The sequence below is a fragment of the Oreochromis niloticus genome, linkage group LG20, assembly GCF_001858045.2.
Source record: "Oreochromis niloticus isolate F11D_XX linkage group LG20, O_niloticus_UMD_NMBU, whole genome shotgun sequence".
In the NCBI taxonomy this organism is placed as follows: domain Eukaryota; kingdom Metazoa; phylum Chordata; class Actinopteri; order Cichliformes; family Cichlidae; genus Oreochromis; species Oreochromis niloticus.
Genome location: NC_031984.2, coordinates 34,124,386 through 34,148,938, shown reverse-complemented (window position 1 = coordinate 34,148,938; position 24,553 = coordinate 34,124,386). Strand labels below are relative to the sequence as shown.

Genomic DNA, 24,553 nt, shown 5'->3' with positions numbered 1-24,553 from the left:
ATGCCACTGAGCAGCATACAGTACTAATAATACATGATATGCATTCAGAACTGTAATTGTCTAATAGTGGGTGTGGGGAGTCCTGCCCCACCAGGACATGAAGCAGGCATGGAGGAGATCCGGGCCCAAGACATCCAGAGCATACAGAAGAATAGGTTGTCTTTTTGCTCAATAAACCTGCACATTTGAAATACAGGATGCATGCAAGCACATGATGAGCTAAAATAAAAGTTTAATGCCTGGAGCCTATCCCAGCTGTCATAGGTCAAAAGGCAGGTACACCCTGGACCGGTCGGCAGTCTGTCAAAGAGCTAATCCAAAGAGACAGACAACAATTTACAGCTATCGGCAATTTAGAATCAACATATAACCAAAACCCTCTAACTGAATGTCTTTGATTGTGGGAGGAAGCTGGAGTATCTGGAGAGATGGGGCACAACATGCAAAATGTTCTCCACACAATCAGTCCTCGGCCAGATGGTGGATTTGAACTGACTGTAGTGAGACAACAGTGCTAACCAGCATGTAACCCAGCTAATCTTCTAATGTTTGCTAATTCTTGCTAATTTAAACAATCAATTAACCTATAAGGCTTTTGCATTCCTTTCTTTACCACACTGTTAATTATTAATCCTTTTTTCATTGCTGTAAATGTGATGTACATGATTTATCTTTGCTATGATTACATTTTTGCAATATGGCATATCACTGAAACAGCATAGGTGAAAGCTACAGACAATGCACAGACCATATAGCTTCAGACAACAGACTGATTTAGATTGTTGTATCTCACTGCTGCATTTGACCAAATCTAGAACCAAATCTTACCACTTGGGGACCATCTAGAAAGGATTCAGAGCACTTATCTGGATTAATGTGGAACAGTATATTTACATGAAACTGAATTTCAGTACTCAGAAGGTGAGCAGGCGCCCATATGGAGCAGTAGGCGCTCTCTCCCTCTCTCTCTCTCTCTCCTGTCTATCAAAGCAATCTACAGTATATCCAATAAAGGCTAAAACAATAATTTTAATCTAATTTTAGATTGAATTAGATTAGATTAGTTCATTAGATTCATTTTAGATGATATAATGAATAAGACTGGTTTCTGAGTTTTACAGCTGGGGTGGACGAGGCTAAACATCAGGCTTTCAAATGAATTAAAAGTCTGTCTTGGTCTTTGGTTGCTTAATAGGCTGGTGTGAAAATTTGATGCCACACCGCCCCCTCGGCCTGTGCTAGAATGACTTGGGGGTATTGATTCATTTAAACTAACATAATCATCCTGCTCCAACCAGGTTTCTGTAAGGCAGAGTACTGTACTTCTATAATGTCTCATATGTTGTGCAATTATTTGTTGTTGTGCTATCATCCTTTATCTTTTTAATAAATCTATTTTCTGTTCTTAAGCAGGGGTGGTGTTAATTGTGTGCTGGGAAGTCTAACACCCTTGGTTGGAGCATCAACTGCCAATCTCTTTTAAGAATCTGAGATCTGATGAGACATGTGGACCTGTTTACAAACTGAAACTGTGTGATTCTGGGCCTGAACATTGTAGTTGACCTGAGATTATAGATGATTAGTATACTGCCCAGGGTCAGCAGCCCAGATTCCCAACCATTAAAGCTTGGTGTAAGTACAGATGCGTTACAATTATTTGGATGATTATATGTATTATATTTGAATTATAATGTTTTTGATGCAAAATAACTCATGGATTCTAATTTCAAGTCAGAATGTTTATATACAAATGTTATATTCTCATCGTGTCCCAAAAACCTAATAATATTAACGTTACAACATCTGTACAATTTCACAAATGTTTTAGTTCAGCAGATATTTTGGACTTTCATTCTACAGTTTAGTCATTATATTTCTCTTTTGTCCGTCTCCAGTCAGATGTGAGTTTATTCCTGTGACTCAGTTCTTTTTCTCAGTAGCAAAAGCAATTGACTACCTCATCAAGAATCACTGATCCTCCCACACTGCCACACGGTTTGCTGGTCCCCACCCTCCAACTGCTCATCAAAGGGCCTGTGCCACTCTGTGGCCCACAGTAGCCTGCTGTCACAGCCTGCACAGGGACTATGTGATAAATCCTTCTCTCACTCTAATTATACAGCCATTTACTCAATGACTGGAAACTCAGTCTCACAGTAAGTCTAGAGTTTACAGGTTTACAGTCAGAGAGTTGCACAAAGAAGAAGAAGAAAGAAATATGATGTAATGTCACAGAGGAAATGAAATCAGCATATTTAATCTGTTTAATATGCTGGTTTACACACACTGCCTTTAAAAACATAACAGGATATGATTACATATTTCACTTTGAGTGATCTTTTTACTGTGTAACTATACCATGTTAGGTCACAACAAAGATAAGTAGCAATTGTTTATCTTTGCAAAGTTACAGTTGACTCATAGATAACAGCATTTATGTATGTGTATTCTTATGAGTGTATGCACATGCACGTGGTCCTTGTCTGAGCAGCACCCAACCAAAATGAATGTTAGTCAAATCTGAGTGGATGTACTAGTTTAACAGGTCTTGGTTATTGTGGGTACGCTTACACCAAGTGTAATTTTCAGTGTACTTTGTCCGTTTGTTGCCTTTGAAAACCAAATTTGTGGCATTATTAATTTGCACAACACTGACATTTCAATTGAACACTAACAATATTTTTGAATGATTTAAACACTGGAAATAAGAGGTGAAACAAATCTCCAAAGCTAGTTAGTTAGCTAGAGTTAATGGCGTAATTGTTGGGCCACAGTTTTTGTTGATAGTTTAGTTTTTCTCTAGAAGCAACAACGCAGGCCTGATCGTTTGATCATCATCAGATCATCAACAAAAAATAAACCGATTTAATCTAAATTGAATACGTCCAAACAGCCAAAAAAAAAAAAAAAAAACCTCCACCAGGAGCACAGCTCATGAAATAGTCCAAAACAGCATGTTCCCAAAAGACACTGGAGCTCAGGGAACAGTTTACAAACATTTCAGGGGGCCGATCCAGAGGCCGACGGCACAGACACAGTTCAGGAGGCTGGCTGCTTGGAAAGCGGCGGTGCAGACATAGTTCTGGAGGCCGACTGCGGAGCCAGCGGTGGTGATGGAGCAGTTCTGGAGGCCGGCCATGTGCAAAGCGGCAGTGGTGTGGGCGAAGCAAATCCAGAGGTTGACTGCGTGGAAAGCAGCGGTGGCGTAGAAACAGTTCAGGAAGCCACCCATGATGGCCAAGATCCTCAGCCAAAAGCCTGGAAAGTGGCCTGTGACGGTGTGGTGCTGTATGTGGACGAGCAAGCCGTACTGGGCATGGACGTGACAGCGCAGGACCAGATAGCACAGGAACAGACAAGGGCGTGGGCACCAGCACCGTGGCTGTTGCAGGTGGTGGAATTGACGTGGCATGGCTGCCGCAGACGGTTGTTCCGATGGTGGCGTTGTCGCCGCCAGCAGTTGATCTGACGGTTGACTAGCTGGTGGAGCTGATGGCTGGACAGACTCTCCAGAGCCTTCAGCAGAGACAGAAGACAGCATCAAAGCTGTGAACAGCTGGATGGACTTTCCAGAGCCACCAGTGGAAACAGATGGCTGCATGGAAGCCGCAGAGTGCTGGAGCAGTTCACAAAGGCCCCCAGTGGGAACAGACGGTAGGTGTGGAGATCCCTGGCTGAGGCAACACAGGACCAGCAGGTGCAGAGACCTCTGGCTGAACCGGTGGCTGAGCAGGTAACAGAGCTGGTGACTGAAGTAGAGGTTGTAATGGTTGTTGCAATGGTGGTGGTAATGGTGGTTGAATTGGTGATTAAAGTGAGGGAAACTGCTGGACAGCCTCACCTCCAACTGAGACAGGAACGGGTGCAGGCACCTGCCACACACTAGCCGCTCCCACCGAGAAGTAGGTACGGGTGCGGAGGTCAGCTGTGTCCTGGCTGGCCTCACCTCAGGGACCGGGGCAGACCGGACATCAGTCACTCCCACCCGAAGAGTAGGTACAGATGCAGGAGAGAGCTGGTTCATGGCCGCCCTCACCCTGGAACCCGGGACGGGCAACAGCTAGGCAGCTGCTGTTCCCACCTGACGAGCTGGTACAAGTGCAGAGACTAGCAGAGTCTCACCTGGCCTGGAAACCGGAGCAAGGACCAACCAGGCCCCAGGCCTCCTTACCTGGGAAACTGATACAGGTAGAGGGGATGGCTGGAGCACAGCGCCCTGGGAACAGGACCACAGAGAGGCAGAGGAACAGGCTCTGAAAATCTGACTCATCAGAAATTGGCTTTGAACTTCTTCCACCTTGGTGGGCAGTCTTTGGAACTATCGGTCTTTGAATTGACAGAACCTGAACTGACAGTCTTTGACTTAGGTACATGGCTTACAGACTTTAATTTAACGGTGTTAACAGTCTTTGAAAAATGATTGTCTTTTACCACTCCCATCTCGCTATGGGGAGATGGGAGTGGGACAGCTAAGCCTGGGCCAGAGGTTTGATCTTTTTGAGCTGGCAGCAGGTCGACACATGCAGGAAAAAGTGGTTTAGTATAATATGTAAAAAGGGTTTGCCTGCACCACTTACATATTGGCTAAAATAACTCAAACACATTATTTTCTGTTAGAAATGAAGTAAGCTAACTAAGCTGGCTTTGAGTTTCATAGCAAAGAGAGTTGGGTCACTGATACATCTGTTTGATGTCTACAAATGATTATTCTTGTAGTGGTTTTAAATAATGTAGTACCAAATTGCACATAGGTGTGAATGGGAGTGTGTTAGCCATCTCACCTGTCCAGGGTTTACCCTACACCTCCCCCTATGGTAACTGACCCACCCAACAACCTTGATACGGGTAAGTGAAAGAGAATGGACGGATGGTTCAAGTTACTATTTAAAGTTGACTCAACATTTCTAAGCTCCAGGGCTAGGCATGAGCAGGAGACCAGGAAGGTAAGTTTGCAGTAAGGTCCATGATAACAGAATCCACCACCGTCACTAAAACTGATCCTAGAGTGAGGGAAACAGAGGCACAAGGAGATTAGCATTAACACAAGGAGTAGCGAAGCATAAGCAAAACATGGAAGGCAATTTACCACCAGGAGGTAGCAGACAATCTGGGAGAGACTGGAAGTCTGAGCTGGTGATTGCTGCTGATGATTCACATGTGAGATGAGGCTGATTGAAGATTTTAAATTAATGAGATGAGAGTTCCTCTCCACATCTCCAATATAGATCTGAACACACAAAAACATCTAATGCAATTAAATTTATTCCTCTGTGTTATGACTGTTGTGGTGAAGAGAGAGCTAAGCATGAAAACGAAGCTGTCAGTCCAGTCCATTCAAGAGCAACTCAGAGTAGAGCTGCTGCTTGGGCTGGTGCTAGGATGGTAGTAGGAGGCTTCTGGATGCCTCCTAGGTATTGTATTCCAACCATGTCCTACCCAGAGGAGGCCCTGGCGCAGACCCAAAACCTTCTGGGGAGATTGTATCTCTCAGCTGGCTTTGGAGCGTCTCGGTATCCCCCTGATGAGCTGGAGAAGGTGGCTATAGGCAGAGTTCAGATGGAGCCAATGTGGGTGAGGTGACTCGCCCTGCACTACATACCATGAAGGCCGGGTGTCTTTCCTGCTTCCACTGATAAGATGAGCAAAAACTTGAGTAGCCTTGCAGGTAAAATTCCCACCTGTTGACGGCAGCTCCCTTCTCGATTGGTGCACTTGTCAATTAACTGGATCATTTTAGGGGCCTGGACATTAGGCCTCAAGGGCCTTTTATTTTTAAAGGGCTGGAGCAACCTGTAGGAGCTATATACATTCATTAAGATGAATACTCAGATTTTTTTCTTCACTATTTACTAAAGGTTAAAGAATGAATCCCACCATTTTAAACTTTAATTGTGATAATTTCTATGAAAGCACTTTAGCAGGACCAAAACAAAAGCAAAATCATCCATCCATCCATCCATCTTCTTCCGCTTTATCCGGGTCGAGGGGGCAGCAGCATCCACCCTTTTCAGGCTGAGAATCATGGCCTCAGATTTAGAGGGTAAAGGGTAAAGAGAGGGGCTGAGCTGTCAACTGATCACCACCTGGTGGTGAGTTGGATCAGGTGGCGGGGGAGGACGCACCTAAACGCGTAGTGAGGGTGTCCTGGGAACGCCTAGCAGAGGCCCCAGTCCGGGAGATTTTTAATGCACACCTCCGGCAGAGCTTCAATAGCATTCCGAGGGATACTGGGGACATTGAGTCTGAATGGACCATGTTCAGCATCTCCATTGCCGAAGCTGCTGCATTGAGCTGCGGCCGCACGGTGGTTGGTGCCTGTCGTGGTGGTAAACCCCGAACCAAATGGTGAACACCAGAGGTGAAGGGAGCCACCAGGCTGAAGAAGGAGTCCTATCGGGCTTGGTTAGCCTGTGGGACTTCGGAGGCAGCCGACAGGTATCGACAGGCCAAGCGGAATGCGGCTCGGGCAGTGGCTGAAGCAAAAACTCGGGTGTGGGAGGAGTTCGGAGAGGCCATGGAAAAAGACTTTCGGACTGCCTCGAAGAGATTCTGGCAAACCGCATCTCAGGAGGGGAAAGCGGTGCTCTACCTGCACTGTGTATAGTGCGGGTGGAGCACTACTGACTTCGACTGAGAAAATTGTTGGGCGGTGGAAGGACTACTTTGAGGAGCTCCTTAATCCCACTGACACGTCTTCCAAGGAGCAAGCAGAGTCTGGGGATAAGGGGAATGACCTGCCAATTTCCGGGGGTGAGGTCACTGAGGCAGTTAAACAACACCTTGGTGGCAGAGCCCCTGGTGTAGATGAGGTCCGCCCCGAGTTCCTGCAGGCTCTGGATGTTGTAGGGCTGTCCTGGCTGACACACCTCTACAATGTTGCGTGGAGATCAGGGGCAGTACCCCTGGACTGGCAGACCAGGGTGGTGGTCCCCAATTTTAAGAAGGGGGACTGGAGGGTGTGTTCCAACTACAGGGGGATCACACTCCTCAGCCTCCCTGGGAAAGTCTATGCAAGGGTGCTGGAAAGGAGAGTTCGTCCGCTAGTCGAACCTCAGATACAGGAGGAACAATGCGGTTTTCGTCCTGGTCGCAGAACACTGGACCAGCTCTTTATCCTCTCAAGGATACTTGAGGGTGCATGGGAGTTTGCCCAACCAGTCTACATGTGATTTGTGGACTTGGAGAAGGCATTCGATCGTGTCCCTCGGGGTGTCCTGTGGGAGGTGCTATGGGAGTATGGGGTGTCTGGCCCATTGCTATGGGCCATTCAGTCCTTATACAACCGTTGCATGAGGTTGGTTCGCATTGCCGGCAATAAGTCGGACTCGTTCCCAGTGGGTGATGGGCTCCGCCAGGGCTGCCCTTTGTCACAGATTCTGTTCATAATTTTTATGGACAGGATTTCTAGGCTCAGCCAAGTGGCGGAGGGCTTTCACTTTGGTGGCCTCAGAATCTCATCTCTGCTTTTCGCAGATGATGTGGTTCTGTTGGCTTCATCGGGTATGGCCTCCAGCTCGCACTGGAACGGTTCGCAGCCGAGTGTGAAGCAGCGGGAATGAGGATCAGCACCTCCAAAAGCAAAAGCAAATAATAATAAAAAACATCACCATATAATATTCTAATAACCTGAATTATACTTTCTAATTAGCCTACTCTGAGCTAATGCTGATTTTGTTCTGATCTTTTGTAGAATAGAATAGAATAGAATAGAATAAAATAGAATAGAATAGCCCTTTATTGTCATTGTACATGTGCAAGAAAATTGTGGGTGCTCCACAGCAACTGTGCAGGTATAAAATACAAATAAGACAGCAGGAATAAATAACAAACATGAGAGCTATATACAAGCAGGAAGAAGGCAGAATAGAAAGGCACGCATTAGAAGGACAGGTTGCAAAGTGCTTGGAAGTAGTGCAATGGACTTGGTAGAGTCCATGTGTGAGTGGCCTGAGTGATGAGGGTTACTCAGACCATGGCTCAGATTGGTGGGTGGGTGGGTGGGGAGGGGTGGGGTGTGGTGTGGTGTTTGTTAACAGTCCAGAAAGCCCAGAGGTAACTGTCTCTAATGTGCTTAGAACCTACCACTCAAAACACTTCATGACTGCAGACATGAGGGCTGTAAGTCTGTGGTCCCTGAGGCTGTCTATTCCAGGCTTTTTGGCATGATGGAGGAGGCCTAGGAATGGTGGCATCGGTCAGGGAGAGGTGGAAGAACCTTGTGAGCGCAGGCTTTGAGCACAGCGGGCTGGTCTCCAGGACCTGCTGTCAGATCAAAACAGTCCTGTAGGATCATTTGGCCATGTTTTAATGGCCCAGGTGCTCAGAGGAGTTTGTTTCCTGAAACAGGTATAGGCAGGGATGAGGAGCAGAGAGAGGTGGTTAGATTGTCCCAGGTAGGGAGGGTTGTCGCTTTGTAGGTCTGCTTGATTTTGCTGTAGACTATGGTCCAGTGTCCAGTCCTCCCTGGTAGGACACTTAACGTGTTGGTCGAATTTGGGGAGTACAGATTTCAAACAGGGTGTTCTCTCTGCTGCTTGCTGGTGATAATTGTAGAAAAGAGGTTGGAGAGATGATGAGCACAACCTGATCTGAAGATGCATTTATCCCTGTGTTGTGAGCATCACTCAACAGGAAAACAGTATCCCCTGGGCATTCAGTGGAAGTATGATGTAAACTGAAATCTTTTTGAATTAGCCATTTAACATGGCAGAAATAAGCAGCCAAGAAGCCAAAAATATACAAAACCAATTTGCAGGTTCACAGTTTTGGGCAAAGGTTGGTCCCTCTGCCATCTGAAACTGAACTGTTCATCTCAGAAGACAAAAGGGAAGAACCCTGTATCTCTTCTTCACCTAACTTTTATATCTTTTGGCCTTTTCCCCCCTCCCCATCTTACTGGATGTCATATCTTCTGACGTGGCCTGTTTTACCTGATGGGTACAATGTTGCTGCTGATAGTGCTGGAGGCCAGGGCTGTGTTGATCTGAGACTTACGGTGCGCACACACCGAACGCGATAGAGGCGGCCAGAGCGTCAGGTGTACATGTAAAGTCAATGGAAAGAGCGCGATGACACGCGATTGCGCATCTGGCGAACATGCGGAAGCAGATTTGCGTCGCGAAAATGCCAAAACCCGTGAAACGCGCATCAGTGTACCGCGTGGGGCGCGTTTGACTCGCGAAGAAAACCACGCGTGTCAGATTGTGTGTTGCATTTTGTGCACACGCCCGTACCGCGCCAACCGCTGGAGTTGGAAAATATGAACTCCGACGTCAAATCGCGCCCCGACAACCAATCAGGAGGCCGGTGACGTGGCTGTAACCAGGTCACAGGGGTAGATCAAACCAAAGCCCTTCATTCTTCATTCAGTATGGAGGAAAAACTCATCACTGCCATGGCTAATCACCCAGAGCTGTATGATGCCAGCTGCTACTTCTACCGAGACAGGAATAAAAAGGACCGAGCTTGGAGGCACAGAAGTGAGGAGATCGGGCAACCTGGTAAGTTCATTCATTCTCCTTTTTAATTTTCAGACTGACCCGATAAAGCCGCGCAAAAGCTAGCAAGCCCGCCTACTGTCCCGCTATTTTCCCACTGATGTACAAATACCTTTCCGCTAACAAGATAATGTGTTTATTTAGAGGACATCTGCAGCACAACACATCTGGCACAACTTCCTCCCACATTTCCGGTCCACGCGCGTGGAAAGATGCAATTTTGAGGCGCGATGGGTTTTTCTTGGACACGTGTTGAGGTGCGGATGTGCACGCGTCAAATTAGGGGCGTTTAGGGCGTTTTCGCTCGCCTCTATCGCGTTCGGTGTGAACGCAGCCTTACACATTAAAAGGTCCACAGGAGAGATGGTAGCTGATTGAACAAGTGTTATGGGATAATAATAAAATGCAAAGATTGGTGAGAAAGCTTGGAACCATAAGGAAACAGATTTAAAAAACTGTGGGAAATAAACTGAAACTGGAATATTAGTAGGGCAAAAGAAAGGGATGGTCATGGTAGGGTAAGAATGTAACAAAAAAACTATACTGATGAAACACGCGCACACACACACACACACAGTGTGGGGTTTTTTTAATATTGTAACTATAATAATCCATAGTTATGTGGATATGCATATCACATAGTTTTTAGTGAAACATAAGCCCTTCAGTAAGGCGGGAAACACCTGTAACTTATTTTAAAACTAAATCTGTTCCCTAAGCGGACAGAGCTACAGACCCATGACACTGTTACCCAGGCAGCTAGCAGCTATGACCACCAAATTTACTGATGTAAACATTGTGCAAAGTAAGAAAAATAGAACACTGGGCTGATTTAACTGCATTACAACTTTTATTTTCATATAGAAAATAAGTACTTGATACTGGACACTGCTCTGCTGATCAAGAAAACAAGTATACTGCCACTGTTGTAGCTGGTGTTCATAATAATTTTAAATGAGAAAGCCAAGAAAGACAAAGCTGATTCTGATGCGTCGGGTCCGCTCTGTGTTTACGTCTCTGTGTGAAATCCGTGTAGCTGCTCTCATTTGCTGTTTGGTGGTTGTTGAAATAGTTTTGTGAGCTTTAATCTGAGATTTTGGCGTTTCTGGCAAAACACAGTTATATTTAAAAGTCGATTCAGGATTTAATGAATCGATATCGCTTTATTCAAGCTACTCACCTCTCTCTATCCACCTGCATTTGAAATTGACCACAGCCAATCAGAGAGGTCCCGCCCTGACTATCTCTGATTGGTTTAGTCCACGATAGGGGCATAATGTGTGTCTGTTGTTGACCACACCGAGAGTTGCAGAGATTTTTTTTTTTTTTTTGTTACCGAACAGTTTTTTTTTAGTTGCACCAAATTGGTCGCACTCTAGAGCCCTCCATATATACTATATATAGTATAGTATAGTATACTATATATAGTATACTATACTATACTATATATAGTATATACTAGGTTGCACACTCTCGATCTAGTTCAGGGTGGCCAACCCGCGGCTCTCGAGCCGCATGCGGCTCTTTGCCTGGTTTCATGCGGCTCTTACGTTCATATCAAAGTTTGTGTTTGTGTTTTGTGTTTTTTAGTGTTGTTGTTTTAAAATGTGCGCGTTCGCTTCGCTTGAGTTCAATATGGTATTTTCATCAAATGCGCATGTGTGTGAGATGAAAATACCACAAAGTTTCCCAGTAGGAGCAAGTTCGCCCTCAAAATGGCAGGGAAAAAATGCACAGCAAAAAGAAAATATGAAGATGAACACAGGACGTTTTTAACAGAGTGGGAGAGTTTATATTTTTTTGTTGAACGCAATGGCAAGCCATTCTGCCTTATATGTCAGATGTCATTAGCGCATTTCAAAGCTTCAAATCTTCAGCGCCACTTCAGCTCACTCCATGCTAACATCAACCAGGAATTTCCAAAAGGGACTGAACTTCACAAGCACGAGTTGGCCACTTTGAAAAGTCAGGCAGAAAAGCAGATACAGTTTTTCCAAAAATTTACGAAGCGGTCAGAGACCATAACGCTCGCATCCTATCAGCTGGCTTGGAACATTGCACGGGCTAAAAAGCCATACAATGAAGGGGAGTTTGTTAAAAAATGCCTCAGTGACGTTGTTGAAATCTTGTCTCCTGAAAACGACAAACTAAAACGCATGGTATCAGACGTCCAACTGTCCCGCCACACTGTTGAACACAGAATATCGGACATTAACACGGCTATTGAATCACAGTTGCACTCTGACCTTCAAGCATGTGAGTATTTTAGTGTCGCATTGGATGAGAGTTGTGATATACAAGACAAGCCTCAGTTGGCAATATTTGCACGTCTGTGTCAAACGATTGTGTGATCAAAGAAGAACTCCTGGATATTGTGCCATTAAAAGACAGAACCCGTGGGATAGATGTGAAAGAAACCATGATGGCTGCATTTGAAAAAGCAAATCTGCCCATAACGAAATTAACTGCAATAGCCACGGATGGAGCGCCAGCCATGATGGGATCTGTGAACGGGCTTGTGGGGCTGTGCAAAGCTGACCAAACTATTCCTGACTTTTGGAATGTCCACTGCATCATCCACATGGAGCAACTCGTGTCTAAATCACTGAATTTAGATAACGTCATGAAGCCTGTGATGGAAATCGTCAATTATATCCGCACACATGTGCTTAACCACAGGTAATTCAAGAATCTCATTGCTGAGCTGGACCAAGGGCTTCCAGGTGACCTGCCGCTGCACTGCACTGTGAGGTGGCTGTCAAAAGGCCAGGTACTCTCTCGCTTCTTTGAGCTTTTGGATGCTGTGAAACTGTTAATGGAAGGGAAGGACTATCCCGAGCTCTCGGACCTCAAGTGGATTATGGATCTGGCCTTTTTGGTCGACATGTTGTGTCACTTGGACAGACTGAACCTGACCCTGCAGGGTAAGTTAAAAATGCTGCCTGACCTGGTGCAAAGTGTGTTTGCGTTTGTCAACAAACTGAAGCTGTTCAAGACACATATTCAAAAGGGAGATTTAACACATTTTCCCACTCTGCTAAAAGCCAGCGGGCAAGTCGCCAGCGCCGCCCTGAGTAAGCAAAGAGCCAGATATGCAACGCTGATTGAAAACTTGCACGAAAGCTTTGTGACCCGGTTCCATGATCTACAATTGAAAAGGCCACAGATTACGTTCCTCGTTGACCCATTTAATGCAGAGACCGGCTGTTTAGAATAGAATAGAATAGAATAGAATTCAACTTTATTGTCATTGCACATGTCACAGGTACAGGGCAACGAAATGCAGTTTGCATCCATCCAGAAAGTGCTTTAGCCGTGATATAGATATATTACAATATAAATTAGCAATAATAGAGATGTGTAAGTATATTACAGAAATGGGTCTATTATGGTATGTTATAATGTACACAGTGTAAAGTATGTTATGAATATTCTATAACTATAAGTATGTACAGGCTGTAGTGAGTACAAGCTATGTACAGGCTATGACAGGATATAAATATGAAATAAAAACTATACAGAAATCTGAGATATACAGTTATACAGAAATGTGAACTATGCAAGTTATAAACAGTTGTGGGATTAAAAATTATCGTATGTACAGAATGATTATCTACACAGAACTATACAGTAGTGCAGTTAGGATAATTGTGATAGTGATAAAGTGCTAGTGGTTGTGGGTGTGTGTATGTTCAGTCCATGAGTTTAACGTGGGTCAGATGTCAGGAGGCAGAGTTCAGGAGTCTGACAGCTGTGGGGAAGAAGCTGTTCCGGTACCTGGTGGTCTTAGTCCGGAGGCTCCTGTAGCGCCTCCCAGAGGGCAGGAGGGTGAAGAGTCCATGTGATGGGTGACTGGGGTCTTTGATGATTTTCCCAGCCCTTTTCAGACACCGCTTCCTGTAGATGTCCTTTATGACAGGAAGTGGTGCTCCGGCGATGCGCTGGGCAGTTTTCACGACCCTCTGCAACGCCTTCCGGTCCGAGGCAGAGCAGTTCCCGTACCAGACTGTTATACAGTTGGTCAGGATGCTCTCGATGGTGCAGCGATAGAAGTTCACCAGGATGTCTGAGGACAGGTGGTTCTTCCTCAGAGTCCTCAAGAAGAAGAGGCGCTGGTGAGCCTTCTTGACCAGCTTGGAGCAGTTGGTCGTCCAGATGAGATCCTCGGAGATGTGGACTCCCAGGAACTTGAAGCTGCTCACACGCTCCACAGCCATCCCCTTAATGTGGATGGGTGGATGTGGGTCAGCATTCCTCCTGTAGTCCACGATGAGCTCCTTGGTCTTCTCGGTGTTAAGCAGCAGGTTGTTTGTGTCGCACCACTCAGCCAGACGATCCACCTCCTCCCTGTTTGAAAGCCCCGCTAGTCACAGATGAAGCTGCGGCTGAGTTGGAGATGATCGATCTTTGTGAGGAGGACCAATTGAAACCTGCTTTAAGGGAAGGGACCATTGAGTTCTGGAAAAGTGTGGCAATGGAAAAATACCCCAATGTCTGTCTCTGCGCTTAAGATACTGTCAATGTTTGGGTCAACATACGTCTGCGAGTCTGTGTTTTCTACCCTAAAACATGTGAAATCAAAGCATCGATCTGTTCTGACTGACACTCATGTGAAAGAATTGCTTCGAGTGGCAAAAACGGAATACAAGCCAGATTTGAAGAGGATTGTTCAAGGCAAGGAATGCCAGAAGTCCCACTAAACAACATGCATTGTAAAAGTAAAATGCTATTGTAGATTATTATATTTTTGTTTGTGGACTTGGTTGAACTGAGAGTTTGTGTGCGTGAGACAGTGCACACAATGTTCATTGTTGAAAATGACTGGCCTGTGGTTTTAGTACTGTAGGAGTCCATTTCTGTCATTATCATGTTGGTGTGTGACATTTACAATAAATCTGGCTGAGCCGAGATGTGTGTATTTTTTGTGCGTGTGTGTGTGAGAGAGAGAGGGAGGAAAGGATGGGTGATGTTGATGTGTGCCCATGCGTATGATGTGGCTCTTTGTGGTAACACAGTAAAAAAAAGTGGCTCTTGGTCTCTGATTGGTTGGCCACCCCTGATCTAGTTCTTCTCTTTTTTCTAGAAACAAACAATAAAAAACAAACAAACAAGACATAGTAAAAATTGATTAACTAACTATAAATCAGTAATTTTACTTATATTCATGTACACAGCTGGGTAACTTATTTACAGGTGTCATTTACAACATTACATGCATATAAATAAAACGTCTAATATAGTGCGACAGAAGCATGAAATGGAAGCAAAAAAAAAGCACACAACCTCTAAGTTGTAGCTTTCTGAAGCAGAATATGAAGTACATGTACTTAATCATATTCCACCACTGAAAAGCAACGTTTCAAGTATAGGTTTCTGATTTAAACTAAGTCACATTCGTGAATACTGGATATGTTTAAATAATCACCATATTAGTATTTACAGCTCTGGCTGTAGGCACAACACACACAGTCAGAGCAAATGAACGTTTCAGGTGTTTTTTAGCACACACACAGGTCTGTCTTCTTCTCTGCTCCCTGACAGCTATTAAACACTGAGGCATGATGAGGTGGCACTGTCCCCAAACCCACTGTACCACCCCTCCTCTGCAACGGAGCCGCAGACAACACTGCACCACAACAGTGTCAATTAAAGGGTTCGAAAGCTTATTTCATGTTTTCACTGTTTTTAGGAAACAACTGCTATAAATCTGTATAATTCATTAAAATGAACTGACTGGAGAATCCCTCTGTCTAAGTTGCATTTCAGAAGCATTTTCACTACTGAAATAGCAGCAGATAGAAAGTGCTGGACACAGTGCTTTGGTAGTAAAGAATTTAGGCCCCCTTGCCTCTTTTGTTAAATCTTCTATTAGGATCTTGGTGTTACATTTGACTCAGCTCTGTCCTTGGATATTCATGTTAAATCTCTGGTTCACTCCTGTTTCTACCAGTTAAGAAATATTGCTAAGCTGAGTCGTATTGTGTCACGTTCCGAACTTGAAATGATTAGGCATGCTTTTGTTTCATCTCGTTTAGACTATTGTAACTCGTTCTTTACCTGTCTAAGTAATGCCTCCTTTGAACGTCTGCAGGGTGTTCAAAATGCAGATTTTGCATACTAGGTTTTGCTAAATTATTTTATGATTTTACACATTTGAGTTTTATTATCTATTTAATTACTTTATTATCACTTATCTCTCTTTATAATTTTCTTTATAATATTGAAGTTATTTCTTTCGGCATTTTGTGGGGTAATTTTGGTTCCTTGGTTTTGGTGCGTCGAGGAGTCAATAAACTTTTAAGATAAACTGTAGCCCACATCACACTCACTGCCCAATGAGATTGGAGAACACTACCACAACCAGAAATCAGAGTTACGCAGACGTTTACATTTCCACAATCTATGACCGTCACAGTCCAGATGAGTCCATGTTCTCCTGTGCCTGCCCCAGGGTGGAGCTATCACCACCTCACCTGGAGCTAATCTGGAGCAATGTGCTGCAGATGTTTGCGTTGCCGTCTCTTCACCACCAGTTCATCAGCTATGCTGTGTTGGTAACAGGCTCTCATGTCTCACCTCGTTCTCTTGTGCTTCAGTTCTCTGGTCACATCACAGCTCCACTCTTCAGCTCAGCTTGCTATTCCAACACTCGCCACACTCACTGCTGTTCATGCTCCATCACCTGCAAAGTTTCCAATCTTACACCTGCCTGCCTTCTTGCACAGGACCAATTGGAACTTAAGTCAGCCATCATCTCTCCACTCGGCTCACCCAGAACTTCATTTTCTCCCCTCAGAGCACCACTGACTCCACCTGCAAAGTAAGCCATACCCCTCTGTTAAATCCATGTACACCTGGAGGAGTTCTCTTGTTGTCCTCTCTCCTCAGTGCAACCTGTCTTAGACTTCTACGCTAGTTTTCCTAGGCATGAACCTCACACCAAGCATAATTGTACTTCATGTTCACTCTATTTTTATTTTTTTTTTGCCTGTCCCGTTTGGCTCTTTTGCCATCAGAATTATTGTCTAAAGGCGAAGAAAGATGCCCAACGGATTTACTTTACCAAATGGACCATCCCAGCCTTGCCGTAATGGTTTATTTTATTTTATTTTCACTTGTTAAATACGGGACAGACTTGACTGGGGAAAAGAAAAGGGAGAAAGAAAGGGAAAGAAAAACAGCGGAGAAGAGGGACGGGGACAAAGGGCAAAAAACAACAGAATAAGCAGACAAAAAATACGTATCATCTGGATCAGCTGTTGAGAAAGAAAAAAGAAAACAAGCAGAAGAAAAAAAAAAGAGCAACATAATAAACATCATCACGATGATCTATGGGAATATGACAGTAAATACTAAATATTAAACATTATTGTGCAGCACGTTGGATCGACAGCGCACAGTGTGCTTTGAGGTAGGAGCCAAAAAGGGTGTAGTTTGTGTGTGTGAGCACCCGTGTGTACACCTGTGAGCATGAACGCGCTTGTTTTTAAAAGGTTCCTTCATGTAATGATCTGCTAGAGGGTGTGGGGGGCCACTGTCACAGTTTGCCGAGGCAAACTGCGTGGAGTGTGAAGAGTGGACCCAGGTGCAGACATTCTAAAACTCAAACTTAACTGATGAGCTGTTTATTAAGGCAAACTGAACAGTACAAAATAAAAGGGCAAAAACAATACAAACTAAGCAATAACCTAAACTGGGTAAACTAGAAAGGAAGCACAAACTATGAAAACCCTGGCAAACAAAAACACAAACAAAACTCTAAACATGGCAATGATGAGGAGGATATATGAAAACCTGAACGCAGGACATGGCATGGGAATAACACAGACGATCCGACAAAGACTGAATGGCAAGGCACAGACTAAATGCACACAGGAGGCTAATGACAGAAGTGGGAACACATGGGGGAACAGCTGAAACACATGAACATAACGACCTCACAGTAGAAGAGTAAAACTAAACACGATGAACACAAGAACACAAGATCTCTTCAAAATAAAACAGGAAACATGAGATGCAGACATGACAACCAGAACTTGACAACGTAAGACACAGACATGAAACACATGAAAGGCAAGGGAGACTTAACAGGGGTTGGAAGACACAAGGGAAAACTAATAAGCAAATGAACATAGGAAACCTAATAAGCTTAAACATACACTATAAAGATCAAAAGAACTAAAACTCAAAACACTGGGTCATAAGACCCAGGATCGTGACAGCCATAGCCCCGTCCTCCAGGGCATGAAGCAGGTATGGAGGAGATCAAGACTCCAGACATCCAGAGGCCCCCAGAACACAAGAGACCGAGGAAGACCAACAGAGGGGCAGCCGCGCCACTATCCCAGAAAGAGCTGAGGAGAGCCCCAGATGAGGGGTCACTCAGCAGCCGCGGAGCAGAAGCCGGGGGGGTTGCAGTGACGTGCCCGTGAGCTCCGCCGGCAGCCAGCTGTGCCAGAGTGACCGAGCCCCAGGCCGAGAGGCCGAGGACACCCCATCCCCGAAGTGGCCTGAGCGAGCCCCAGGCTCCAGGCCCCGACAAGCAGCCGCCAAGCCTCCCCATCAGTTGAAGAGCCCCCCAGGTGGCTTGATGCACTGGCGGCACCCTGCGCCAGGGCTGGGCCCCCAGACACCCACCCGCCCACAACCCCGGCAACACACCAACCAGGACCCAAGCCCCCAAGGCCCAGCCAGGGCCCCAGCCCAGAGACGGAGCACCCCCAGAATCCCACACCCGTCCCGGACCCACCCAGGGGCAGCCAGGCTACCAGGTCAGTAACCCACGTCTGTCAGCACAGACCCTCCCCTAGCCCCGCTGCACGCAGCCACGAGGAAACCGTCACCTAAGAGCCAACAGAGCCCTTAATAGGACATGACCGCAACCCCGGGTTGAGCCCTCCAAGGAAGATGCTCCTGGGGAACCCCCCGATGCCCCAAGCCTGTCCCTACCCCCACACCAATCACAACAGCTATGGTGGGACCAAACTATGACCCCCCACCCCCACTAGGTGATAGAGCTGATCAAAGGAGCCCAGAGCAATTGATCTGATGTGGTGGCAGAGGCTGTATCAAGACTAATGTAATCTAATAGATACAGTGGCTTGAACTTGAACTTTCCCACATTTTGTCACATTACAGCCACAAACATGAATCAATGTTATTGGAATTCCAGGTGAAAGACCAATACAAAGTGGTGTACACGTGAGAAGTGGAACGAAAATCATACATGATTCCAAACACTTTTTTAAAAATAAATAACTGCAGAGTGGTGTGTGCGTAATTATTCAGTCCCCTTTGGTCTGAGTGCAGTCAGTTGCCCATAGACATTGCCTGATGAGTGCTAATGACTAAACAGAGTGCACCTGTGTGTAATCTAATGTCAATACAAATACAGCTGCTCTGTGACGGCCTCAGAGGTTGTCTAAGAGAATATTGGGAGCAACAACACCATGAAGTCCAAAGAACACACCAGACAGGTCAGGGATAAAGTTATTGAGAAATTTAAAGCAGGCTTAGGCTACAAAAAGATTTCCCAAGCCTTGAACATCCCACGGAGCACTGTTCAAGCCATCATTCAGAAATGGAAGGAGTATGGCACAACTGTAAACCTACCAAGACAAGGCCGTCCACCTAAACTCACAGGCCGAACAAGGAGAGCGCTGATCAGAAATGCAGCCAAGAGGCCCATGGTGACTCTGGACGAGCTGCAGAGATCTACAGCTCAGGTGGGGGAATCTGTCCATAGGACAACTATTAGTCGTGCACTGCACAAAGTTGGCCTTTATGGAAGAGTGGCAAGAAGAAAGCCATTGTTAACAGAAAACCATAAGAAGTCCCGTTTGCAGTTTGCCACAAGCCATGTGGGGGACACAGCAAACATGTGGAAGAAGGTGCTCTGGTCAGATGAGACCAAAATGGAACTTTTTGGCCAAAATGCAAAACGCTATGTGTGGTGGAAAACTACCACTGCACATCACTCTGAACACACCATCCCCACTGTCAAATATGGTGGTGGCAGCATCATGCTCTGGGGGTGCTTCTCTTCAGCAGGGACAGGGAAGCTGGACAGAGTTGATGGGAAGATGGATGGAGCCAAATACAGGGCAATCTTGGAAGAAAACCTCTTGGAGTCTGCAAAAGACTTGAGACTGGGGCGGAGGTTCACCTTCCAGCAGGACAACGACCCTAAACATAAAGCCAGGGCAACAATGGAACGGTTTAAAACAAAACATATCCATGTGTTAGAATGGCCCAGTCAAAGTCCAGATCTAAATCCAATCGAGAATCTGTGGCAAGATCTGAAAACTGCTGTTCACAAACGCTGTCCATCTAATCTGACTGAGCTGGAGCTGTTTTGCAAAGAAGAATGGGCAAGGATTTCAGTCTGTAGATGTGCAAAGCTGGTAGAGACATACCCTAAAAGACTGGCAGCTGTAACTGCAGCAAAAGGTGGTTCTACAAAGTATTGACTCAGGGGGCTGAATAATTACGCACACCCCACTTTGCAGTTATTTATTTGTAAAAAATGTTTGGAATCATGTATGATTTTCGTTCCACTTCTCACGTGTACACCACTTTGTATTGGTCTTTCACCTGGAATTCCAATAACATTGATTCATGTTTGTGGCTGTAATGTGACAAAATGTGGGAAAGTTCAAGGGGGGCGAATACTTTTGCAAGCCACTGTAATTTCTATATTGGTTAGAATTAAGATTATTTTTATTTTTCCAGTTCATGAGGACTGTTTTCTTGGCTATGCATAGGGCAGTGAAAACCATATGGGCTATATTCTTTTCCGTAGTGACATAATCTAAGCTGCCCAACAAGCACACTAAAGGGGAAGTTGGAATGTTACATTTCAGACACTTTGATAAGTCTTCACATATCTCGCGCCAAAACTTCTGAACTGGTGGACAGAACCAAAGAGCGTGGATATAATTGTCCGGTGAATTGGTTTGGCAGTGTGAGCAGTTGTTGGTAGATGTAAAGCCCATCTTGAACATCCGATGACCTGTATAGTGCACTCTATGTAGTATTTTGTATTGAATTAATTGAAGACTGGGATTTCTAATTAGATGAAAGGTTTTTAAGCAAATCTGAGACCAGAAGTTTTGGTCTAAGTTAACTGATAAATCCGCTTCCCATTTTGCAATAGGAAGTGATATTGATTCATCTGTTTTAGAAAGCATTCTGTATATTTTGGAAAATAATTTGGGGGTTTTAAGAGTAAGAAATTGTACCACACTTGGTGGTGTTTGTAGTTCAACTTGACCCGGTTTAAATTTCTTTTTTACTATGGATTTAATTTGTTGATACTCTAAAAATCTTTTCTTGTTGATCCCATATTGTGTAACTAGTCTGTCAAATGAAATAAATTCTGTTCCTTCTAATATGTTCTAAGTATTTGATTCCTTTACCACTCCAATCTGAAAAGTTTATCATATTATTGTTTTGTAATATGTCAGGGTTGTTCCAGATAGGTGTACGTTTGCATGGGATTAATGAAGACTCTGTCAGCTTCAGAAACTCCCACCATGCTGTCAGAGAAGAGCTGATGTTGATGCTTTTGAAGCATTCATGTTGTTGGATGTTTGAGCTGATAAATGGTAGGTCTGAAATCTCTAGATTATTGCAAAGTGCTTGTTCTACATCTAGCCAAGGTTCATCTAAGAGGGTATGTTTTTGCCATCCTGAGATAAACTGAAGCCTGTTGGCTAAGAAGTAGTGCTGAAAGTTAGGTAGTTCTAATCCTCCTTTATCCTTGGTCTTTTGTACTGTTTTTAAGCTGATACGTGGGGGCTTATTTTTCCAAAGGAAGTTGGACATACATGAATCTAGAGATCTGAACAAATCTTGTGGCGGTTTAGTTGGGATCATTAAGAATAAACAATTTATTTTTGGTAATACCATCATTTTTATAGCGGCAACCCTTCCCATGAGTGATATGGGTAGACATTTCCATCTAGCCAGATCGCCTTCTACTTTCTTTAAAAGTGGGATATGGTTTAATTTAGTTAGATCTGCAAGCTTGGGAGAAACATTAATACCTAAATATTTTATATTTCCCGATTGCAGTGGAGTAGTAGAGGAATTATGGAAGGAGCAATTAATCGGAAGGACTGTAGATTTTGACCAGTTAATTGAGTAATCTGATATTCTTGCAAAAGAGTTTATCAGTTCAATCACCCCAGAGATATTGGTTTGTGAATTTTGGAGAAAGAGTAACACATCATCCGCATAAAGGCTGATTTTATGTTCCACGTTCTTGCATTTTATGCCCTTAATTACTGAATTCTGTCTAATTGCTGCTGCTAGTGGTTCAATAAAAATTGCAAACAGTGACGGGGAGAGTGGGCATCCCTGCCTGGTGCCCCTCAGGAGACAGAAGCTGGAGGATGTCTGGTCATTTGTTCTGACACAAGCTGTTGGGGAATTATATAATATTTTTAACCAGTTAATGAAAGAGTTTCCAAAACCAAATTTGTGTAAAGTTGCAAACAGAAATTTCCAGTTAACTCTGTCAAACGCTTTTTCTGCATCTAAAGAAAATATAGTAGTTTCAAGGTTTTTACTGTATGAGTAGTCTATCAAATTAAGTAATCTACGTGTATTTGTTGATGAGTGCCTACCTTTTATGAAACCAGTTTGGTCAGGATGAATTAAGAGGGGGGTTATTTTCTCTAATCTCTTCGAGAGAGCTTTGCAGATTATTTTAAGGTCTACATTTATAAGGGATATTGGATGATAGCTTGAGGGATATACAGGGTCTTTGCCTGGTTTTAGCAGGAGATTAATGTTTGCAGAATTCATATTTGATGGAAGTCTGCCATTTTCTTTGATTTCCAACAACATTCTGTAAAAAACTGGTGCTAGAATCGTCCAGAATTCTTTGTAGAGTTCTGCAGGAAAGCCGTCTGGACCTGGAGCCTTATTATTGGGCATACTTATCAGGGCTTCCTGGAGTTCACCTGATGTCAGTGGCGAATCCAGTGCCATTGCTTGAGAGTCTAATAATTTTGGGAGAGTTATGTTGTCTAAAAACTGATCAATTTCTTTTTTAGATGGGTTTATTTGTGGTGAATACAACGTTTTATAGAAATCCCTGAAAATGTTGTTTATTTGTTTCGGGTCATATATTGTGTTCCCAGATGAATCTTGAACAGCACATATAGTTGTTTTTTCTTTATTTATTTTTAGCTGGTTGGCTAAAAATTGACCGGATTTATTATTATGTTCATAATTATGTAAGCGTAGTCTTTGTACTAAGAATTTTGTTTTTTTTATCAATTATCTCATTTAATTCTAGTTTTGTTTTGTGTATTTTGTTCAATGTTTCTCATATGTTTCTAATATGAGTACGCTTGGCTTAAGTGTGTGTATCCTGTAGGTCTGTGTGCGCTGTCTGACTGATGTAAATGTGCTGCCGCTGAGCGCATGACTGTGCGTGATCGTGCTGTGCGTATGTGTCGAAATAAAGGATGTTGTTCGTGGATGAGTGTGGAAGCAGGTGATCGAAGCAGTGAAAGAAAAAAGAAAGAAAGAAACCAAGGACAAGGGTGAGCAGCATAAAAACAAGAGGGGGAAAAAGAGGAAGAAAAAAGAGAAGAAAACAAAACCCGGAAACATTCCAATCAAACCATTGACGGAGAGTGACGGTGTAAATTCTGCTATGATATCACACTTAAGATGCGATTTGATACTAGTAAGTTAAACAGATGTTAATGCAAGTTAGTGTGAGTGGATGGGGAAAGGGTGTAGCGGATTCTTATCTGGTGTGAAGTTAATACAGCCACAGAGTGATGTCGGGGTCGCGGTGGAGCTGTCCGTCCACGTACAGCCGGTCCACAGCGATGACAGCGCGGGAGCCCTTCTGGATGAAGCCGCGTCGGATTGGGAAGAGGACCCTGCGTCGTTCCAGGATCTCTTTGGGGAACTGGTCGTTCACGCTGAAGTCCGTTCCTTTTAATTCCCTGCCGCAACTTTTCACCTGTTCCTTTTGTTTGAAGTGGCCAAATCTGGCCACAATAGGACGTGGTCTCCCGGCCGCAGCCCGCATGGGGCCGAGGCGATGCACCCTATCGAAGACGATGTTCTTCACCGTGTCCTCCGGCAGCTTCAGGTGGGTTTTGATGAAGCTTTTTACCGTGGTCTCCACGTCCTCTCCAGCGGCTTCTGGAATACTAGAAAATACAAGATTATCACGCATGCCACGAGCTTGTAGATCAATAATTGTCTCTTTTATTTTTTTATTTTCTCTATTGAGCTGGGTAACATTGTCTGTGAGACATTTCACCGACTCCCTTAGCGTGGCATTTTCAGCGGCGAGCGTTTCCACCTGCTGCTGGCTGAACTCCAGGGATTCTCGCAAGGATTTAAATTCCCGGTGAAGAATCTCCACCAAGGACAGCCTTGCATCGAAACTGGACAATCGCTTGTCGATTGACTCCAGTGTGTCGGCAATATCTTTGCCGGCTGGCGATGTTGTGCCGGGGGAATCTGCCGGGCGACATCTTTTCGACGACGGCGTCTCAAGTTTGGCCGGGGAAGATGCACTCTGGGCCTTCATCACGAGATCCTGGAAGCACTGATCAATGTAATCTTGGAGAGCCTCTAAACTCTCCCTGTTGTTCTCCAGGGTGTTGAAGATGATTTAGACAAATGTTGTTAGTTATAAGACAATTGATAAGTGCATTTGGTAATACTGAAGCTTAAAGGAATTTGTTCAATTCTAAACTACCATTCGCTTTAATTTTCTGCCAAAATCTCCGGCGTCTGACATCAGTTACAACATGAGTCGCTTACCTTATCCGTCACTTCCGTCTTTTGTGATTTTACCTTACTTCGTGTTCACACTAAACATTTTGCCACGTTCCCGTGCCAAGTTGTTACTTTGTGCTTGGTGCAAAAATAAAAAGGACTGTGTAAAGCTAACTCAACCATCTCCGCACTTGGTCCAACACGTGAGCCTCTGGTCCTCTGTGATGATGGTCACGGCCACAGTGCATGTGTTAAACCGGCTATGAAGTGATGGTGACAATACCTGAATTATTCACCAC

General features: G+C 44.4%; 1 protein-coding gene across 1 annotated transcript; it reads right to left on the bottom strand.

Moving 5' to 3' along the window:
- Positions 1–4,118: 4,118 nt before the first annotated feature.
- On the bottom strand, positions 4,119–24,507 carry LOC112843288 (uncharacterized). Its single transcript, XM_025901709.1, has 3 exons — positions 23,563–24,507; positions 23,478–23,532; positions 4,119–4,216 (listed from the first exon to the last, which is right to left on the bottom strand). The coding sequence occupies exons 1-3, from the start codon at positions 24,061–24,063 to the stop codon at positions 4,119–4,121; spliced, it is 654 nt and encodes a 217-aa protein (XP_025757494.1). The 5' UTR covers positions 24,064–24,507.
- Between the last annotated feature and the right edge of the window lie 46 nt (positions 24,508–24,553).

Bases quoted from the DNA above. Each gene is read 5' to 3' on its own strand.
- LOC112843288 (XM_025901709.1), bottom strand. From the start codon at position 24,063: ATGAAGGCCCAGAGTGCATCTTCCCCGGCCAAACTTGAGACGCCGTCG. The intron at 23,533-23,562 runs CTCGGCCCCATG...GCGGCCGGGAGA, and splicing joins TCTTCGATAGGGTGCATCGC to CCACGTCCTATTGTGGCCAG. The intron at 4,217-23,477 runs GTTGCGGCAGGG...TCCTGTTCCCAG, and splicing joins ACAAAAGGAACAGGTGAAAA to GGCGCTGTGCTCCAGCCATC.